At 59.6% G+C, this 7,393-nt stretch overlaps 1 protein-coding gene across 1 annotated transcript in view; it reads left to right on the plus strand.

Moving 5' to 3' along the window:
• FOXK1 (forkhead box K1) overlaps positions 1 to 7,393 on the plus strand; it is a 53,123-nt gene that overhangs the window by 22,874 nt on the left and 22,856 nt on the right. The window contains exon 5 of the mRNA XM_045284378.1: positions 2 to 124. Within this exon, the coding sequence (XP_045140313.1) occupies positions 2 to 124 (123 nt within the window). The remainder of the gene's footprint in view (position 1; positions 125 to 7,393) is intronic.

Below are 7,393 nucleotides of genomic sequence, written 5' to 3' on the forward strand. Positions count from 1 at the left end.
GGCGCCACCTGCAGCTCAGCTTCCAGGAGCCGCACTTCTACTTGCGCTGCCTGGGCAAGAACGGCGTGTTCGTGGACGGGGCCTTCCAGCGGCGCGGCGCGCCCGCCCTGCAGCTGCCCTCGCAGTGAGTGCCGGCGCGCGGGGAGGGGTCCGCTGCCACCCCGGGGTCTTCCCCCGGCCCACGCTGATCCCCAGGGTCTCTTCTGCACCTTCCGGACCCTTGGGGGTGTGTGTGGGGGTCATCCTGGACCCCCCCGGCGGTCAGCCCTGCTTGCCTGGATTCCCAGGGTCGTCTCTACACAGTCCGAACCCCCGAGGCGCAACCCCACCCCACTCGGATCCCTGGGGTCGTCCTCCGCACTGCCCAGACCTCTAGACCCTGTTCTGCACCAACCGGATTTCCGGGGGTCAGCCCCACCCCGCCCGGACTCCCGGGGTCATCCCCCATGCTGGCCGAACGCCAGGGTCCCCTTTGGACTGCCCAGACCCTTGGAGGTCATCTCGGCTCCTCCCAGTCGTCTCTGGACCGCCCATACCCCCGGCTTGTCTTCCCAATGCCTTCTGGCCCCTGGGGTCGGCTCTGCACCTCCTGCATTCTTAGGGTTGCCCCCACTTAGCCTGTATCCGGGAAATAGTACTTGCCCTACTGGGACCTCGCCCTCCGATCCTTCCCCCTCCACCCAGCCACATCAGAGGCCCTATGGTCTTCCCCACATGGCTGGGCCCAGCCCGGCATGGGGGCCTAGCCTAGCCACACCAGAGTCTTGTAAGTCACCCTTTCCTAGCCTGGATCTGGCTACTGCCTCTGCCCCAACCCTGCTGTCTTGGGTCCCTGTGGCCCTACCTGACCAGGACCTGGAAGTGGACTCTGCCATTCCTTTCTGGCCTGGACCCCCAGAGGGCTCACCGTGCCCGCCCTGCCTGTGGTCAGCCCAGGGTAGGACCTGTGGCCCCCCACATCGGGGCCCTGAAGGTTGTCTCTGCCCCACCTTATTCTGGGCTTACTTGCACACGCCCAAGAAAGGGTTGCATCAAGCTGTGGGAGAGATGGGGGGGGGGGTGGAGATGAACAATGTCCCCAAAGGCCCTAGCCCTTCTCCCTCCCTCTAGCTCCCAGGAGTGGGGGCCAGGTGAGAATGGACCTGGGGTTGGACATCAGAGTGACCTGGGGGGCACTGGGGACTAGGGCAGGAAGTAACTGAGTGCACCTTGTGTGGAAACAGTGGCCCCTTCCTGCCGTTCCCAGCTGCATGTTGGCTGGAGCGGGCAGCGGCCCCTGGTACTGGGAGAACTGGGGGTTCCGTTACTGGCTCCCCTGGGGCAGGCAAGCTCCCCAGGGCACGGTGTCGCATACATATCTGCGTGCTCCCCTGATTTCCCAGACACAGGTCTGCTCACACCAGCACTCTTGGCTGGCTGGGCTGAGATCTGAGATCAGGAATGAAAGCCTACTTAATTACCCATTTCCTCTCCTCTTGAGACACTTTCTTCTTTCTCTCTTTTCAGTAATTGCTCCTAACTCCTCAGGGGTGTTTATATTTTTCCAGCGTGTTTCATCTTTAGGAGTTGTCCCATGACTGCCTCATGCGTCTCTCTAGAAGCCCCTGAGTGCAGGGTATTTCTGCCTGGGTAATCCCCAGGGCTGCCAACCGCTGTCTGCCACCCTGCTCCCCTTGCGAGGGTCCTGGCCTGTTGGGCTTGGGTCCATCTCGTGTGGAGTGGGTCTTGGTGTGTCATGACTACCTGGGGTTTGGGAAGGCACACTAACTTCCACACCTGGTGTGGAAGGTGTGTGTTTCTCTGAGGCTGCTGGGTCTTGGTGGTCATGACTGTGGGCCACCCACCCTCTCAGTCAGGGCCATCACCTGCCATTCTCACCATGTCTCCTGTGGGGAGGAAGTGGCAGGCATACACCCCACTCCCGCCCTGGCTCCGGCCGGTCGCTGGAAAGCCCCTCCGTAATTCCCAGGTCTTTCAAGTGCTTCCATGAACCGTCCTGCCTCAGGCTTCCCCATCTCCTGTGCAGTCAGGGCTGGGCCTGGCACTGCAAGATGCCTGGGGGTAAAAACAGGCTGTCCGCTCCTGTGAAGACCATCTAGGAAGCCCCATGCAGGGCTCACTCTCAGTCAGAGTGGGCCCGACGACAGTGGGTTCTAGGGTGTCTCCTGGCGAAGACCTGGTTTGTTGCCGAGCCCGTTCTGCGACAACAGAGCCTCGCCGTGGGCTTTTCTTGGTGGCCGAGACCCAGGAGCGGGCTGCTGAGCGATGGGCTTGAACGGCCACCCTTCCGGTTAGCGGTCGTGTACTTGGTCATCTGCTGCGGCTGCCAGTGCCATCCGGTGACTCTGTACCGTAGTGGCCCCGGGGACAAAGCAGACTGTCCCACAGCCTGTGAGGCTTTGATTTCTCGGTGGGTGGGGGGTGTTTAAAGTGCTGGAGTTGGCAGCCGGGCACGTAGCCATTGAGTCACCTAGGGCCTGGTTTGGGGGTGAGGTACCGTCTGGTAGCACAGGCTCCAGCACAGCCCCACCACCCAGTCCTGCTCCCGCCTCACAACGTGCCTGGCCATCGCTCTAGCCACCGCGTCAGTCCCTCTCGTCCACTGACCCTCCGCTGTGCTGGGGCTTTAGGATAAGGTGACCAGATTTTAACATTGGTAAAGAGGGACACCATTGATAAAACTCATATCCTGGCGAAATAGCCACATGGCAGCCGAAAATCGTCGACCCTAGCTTGTTGTGCATTCTTTCCAAAAATCGGGACTTTTTTAAAACGCCGTGGGACGCGGGGGAAAAATTGTTAAAAAGTGGGACTGTCCCACCAAAAGCGGGACATCTGGTCACCTTACTTTCGGGGGACTCTCCTAGTATCTTTTCAAACTCCAGGGGGGTGGGAACGCCTCAGTCCACAGCACCCTCTGAGCCCACGCATGAAACTCCTAGCTTGGAGGGGCAGCTCAGCCGGGGAACATGTCGCTGGGAGGGGGTGCACCCGGCCAGGAGCATGTCGCTGGGAGCACCTGCCCGCCTTCCGACCAGACAAGCCCCATCTGGGGCTGCGGGCACAGGAGCACACTCGGGTGCCCTCCCCCCAGGCACCCCCCTCCAGAGAGGGCTCCTGGCCTGACCGAGTGAGCGTGGGGGCCGACCCGGTGCTTTCAAGCTCATGGCAGCAGTGGCTGCATTTGCTGGCCGGCGGTGGTGAGGGTGGCACAGGGCCGGCTGGGTCTCCTCCATTCATGCCAACTCCCAGGTCGCCGGGCAAACATCAGGATCACACACCTCTCTGCTGTAGACCTCACACCCTCTCAGGGTCTCGAGTTGAGTTGTGGGTGGGGGGCTTCCCGACTCAGCCCCAAGTGTGTCCTTTCTTCTCTGGACTCTGTGTTCTCCAGGGGTGGGGCTGGCTGGCAGGGCGGAGCGGGGAGTTGTGCTTGTGGACTGGATAAGTGGAGGGCCCTTGCAGATAGATCCCCTGGGCGGAAAGCAGGGCCATTGGTCCCGCCGACGTCCTTAGGGGGAGGCGCAGTGTGCCTCCGTTATGGGGTGTGTGTGTGTGAGGATCCCTGGTGGCGCAGAGGTTTAGCACTGGCCGCAATAGGGAAGGTCGGCGGTTCCGACCCAGCGGCTGCTCCCCAGGAGAAAGATGTGCTCGTTTGTTCCCGTGAAGGTTCGCAGCCTCCAGAAGCCGGCGGGCAGTTAGTTCTCCTCTGCCCGCTTACAAGTGGGAATTGGAGATGGAATTCAGTGGATGGCAGCGGGCTTGGTTCTCCGGAGGGTTGGGGGGGTTAATCTCCAGAAGGTCCCTGGGTGTCACAGAAAGGTTTCTCCTCATCCGCAGATGCCAAAAGAGCAAGCAAGCCTGTCTTGTCAGACGTACAGCCAGCACGGCCCTGGATGCGAGGGGGCAGCAGCCGTGCCTGAACAGGGGCCTCACGGCTATGCTCAGACTGCAGGTGACCGGTCTGGGGAGACCCTGCGGGCAGCTCTGCCCTGTGACAGATACAGGGGCTGGCGAAGGCCCGTGGGAAAATTAAATTCAGAGAGAAGGGAATCTTCTCAATGTGCTTTTTGAGGCCCCCTCCTATGTTGGGGACCCAGGGGTCTGAATCAGCTCAGTGGCAGTGGATGTTTTATTGTTTGGTTTGGATTTGTGTTAAATACCGTCTCTGTTTCCAAATGTTCAGCCATGGGTCGGTCTACATTTCTTTTTCTTTAAACAACACTTTCGATAAAAAGAAAAGTATGTCCTTCCCAGTTTCCAGTGGCCCCAGTTACATTAAGCATGTTGATTCGACACCCTTTATGACAGAAAATCTCGAACCTGCACAAAAATAGAGCAGCCCCAGTCCTTATCATGGACAGCCAGGCTCCTCTTATCAGCCCCCCTCTCCTGTTGTCCACACACACACACACACACCTTCCTCCTTCTTCCCCACCCGAACTAAGGCACATCCGAAAGTCCTGTACAAATCTCTGGGAGATAAGGATCCTTTTAAAAAAACATAACCACAGTGCCACTATCACCCCTCAAAGAATGAATCTCAATTCCTCCCTCCCTTCAACAGGCCAGAGCTGCCTGCTCTGTCAGCCCCGACTCTCTCTTCTCTTATAACGGATGCATTTGAATCGGAGGGTAAAGCAGTCCAGGCAGGGTGACTGGCCAGTGTCTCCCCGCACCCTCATTCTCGTGGTATCTCCCTGTGTTCTCCGTGGAAGAACACGCAGCTCATGCCAGCCCCTCTCAGTACTTGGCCACGCAGGTTGTCCATGGTACAAGCTACGTCCCTTGGTACAGTGGAGGGGCAGCGACAGGAGAGGAAGACCCTCCAGGGGGTGGACACACAATGGCTGCAAAGGGTGATTGGGCGGTGTTTCCGGCTGTCTGTCTGTCGTGCACGGGCCGGCGTTAGTTATGTGGATCCCAGAAGGGGTCTCTGTGTTTGCGCCCTGGCTGTCCTGTGGGCTGTCGCTGGCCCCCTTTCTGACCTTCGCGCCTGCCTTTACTGGAGCTCCGACAGACCAGACGGCTTCCTCCAGGATAGCCGGGAGGTGGGGTCGGGAGACACTATTCCTGGAGCAGGTCTGTTCCTTGGCTACAAGGTAGCCTTGTGGCTCAGTTTCCTGCTCAGTGGAAAGAGTATCTCAGGGGGCAGTGTTCCCCGGCCCTGGGTCTTTCCAGAAGCCAACAGCCTCATCCTTCTCCCAGGGAGCTGCTGGTGGGGTTGAGCCACTAGCCCAGGGCCAAACAACCCACAGGGCCACGCCGCCGGCACTCCCTAAGACAGTGCGCGCCGGATTTCAGGATTTGGGGCTACTGGTGGAATTTATGACACATTTCTGACGGTCCGGCCAGATTGACGCAGGAGCAGGGTGGGCAGGTACGGGAGAGAGCTTTGAAAAGCCAGGGGAAGGGGGTGGGGGTGGGCAGAAGTGCCAGTGTCTTTTACTTCCACAGTGTTTGCAGCCCCCACCCCATGTGATGTAGGGCCGTGCACCAGTGCTGGGAGAGGGGCAGACTGTTGACAGTCGGGGTGGACGTGACATGGAAGCACCTGATTTGCAGACGAGGTCACTAACCACGGGCTGGCTTTGCATCGTGTGAACGTCAGGAGACACTGCAGGACCAACTAACTACTCCGGTTAGCGCACCAACCCGCATCCATAGTCACCGGTGAATGTGAGAGGGAATGAATGCTTGATGCGTGTGCCCCGAACGAACGGCCCGCCGCATGGGCTCACAGTGCCTTCACCTGGCGCCTGTCTTTAAGTCACCAGGCAGACAACCTGAGAGAGCAGGTACTCTGTGAGTCTACACAGGGAGACGCACAGGGCTTTTTGCCCCCATCAAGGCTTGCCTCCTCGGACACCCACGGGGCAGTTCTCCTGCCCTATCGGGAGTGACTCATGGCATGAGTGGGCGTCGACTTGGCGGTGTGAGTTTGGGTTTTGGTTGGAAGCTTGCATCTAAGGTGGCACCACAGGTAAGCACTCAGCTGCTGACCGGAAGGGTGGGGCTCTGAAGCCCCCCTGGGCCAAGGGCTGGCCGCCTGCGCCCGTGCAGGTCACAGCCATGAAGACCCTGTGGACAGCGCTCCTCCCTCAAGAGCTGAAATGCTCAGTGGCACCCACACCCCCTAGAGAGAACGCGCCGGCTGGACCCACCTGATTGACAGACTTGTTCCTGAGTGGAGGCAGCGCTGTGGCCCGTGGCTAACCCCCAGATCAGTGGCTGGAACCCACCGCCGCTCGGTGGTGGGAAGGCGGGGCTGGCTGTGCTTCCGCAGAGGGGGCAGCTTCACAGGCCCTGGGGTAGGCTCGGCTGCAGTCGGCAGAGGACATTGCACTGCCCCTCACTTCTGGCCTGTGGCCCCTGGCCCTTGTTTTCCTCCGGAGCCACCATGGAGTCACGGGGTGGGGGTGGGAATGCGCATCCTCACCTAAGAACAACTTACGGTGCACTGGCAGAAGCCTGGCCAACGAACTGGTGGGGGCCGGCGTCTGTGCCAGTCTTGTCCCCCAAGGTCAAGGGCACCCGGGTGCTACCCAGGGTTGTCCTAGGAGTTTAAGGCCTGCCTAAACCTTATAGTCTGACTCCAGGCATTCCACGCCTTTGTTGACACCCCCACCCGGTGCTGCCCAGTCAGCTCTGGCGCACAGAGACCCCGTGTGCCTGAGCGGAGCCATGCTCAGTGGGCCTTCCACTGACTGCTTTTTCCGAAGTCCACCTCCAGGCCTTTCTTCCAGGGGCCTCTGGGTGTGTTAGCAGCCCAGCAACCACCCAGGGTCTGATCTTGATCTCTCAATGCACTGCCGTCAGTCATTTCTGACTCTCAGCCACCCCACGGGGTTGGGGGGAACTGCCCTGCGGGCTGGTCACTCCGCACCAGCGTAGGGAGCCTCATCCTTCTCCTGCAGAATGGCTGGTGGCTTCAAACTGTGGGCCTCACACTTAGAAGCCCACCACCCCCTTAAACATGAGTGAGGACTGTAGGCGCTTTTGTATGACCTGTCTAGCCGTTTACACACACAGAAAGGTGAGGCCGTCTGCTCCTGTCGAGATTCATAGCTTCAGAAGCCCTGTGTCAGGTCCCTATGAGTCAGCACTGGCTCGATGGCAGCAGCTTTGGGGCTTTTTGGATCCATCTTTACCAACGTCAAAATCTCCCCCTCGTGTTCCTGAAAGGGAGAAATCCATAGTAAAATCGCCAAGTCACATGGTTTTCCCCACAGTTGGGACCAGCTGTGGTGTCCAAAACAGAGGTCCTTGGTACGTGCCCTGTCCGTGGGAGGGCATCGGGCCTGACAGCCGTTTCAGCCTGTCTCTCGTGATGAGTTGTTTCAGTGGAGTCATGAGAAAACCCCCAGGCTTTCACCGGCAGGGTACTGTGGGG

The sequence above is a fragment of the Echinops telfairi genome, unplaced genomic scaffold (genome assembly GCF_000313985.2).
Source record: "Echinops telfairi isolate 266 unplaced genomic scaffold, ASM31398v2 ScPeMD7_5;HRSCAF=22, whole genome shotgun sequence".
Lineage (NCBI taxonomy): Eukaryota > Metazoa > Chordata > Mammalia > Afrosoricida > Tenrecidae > Echinops > Echinops telfairi.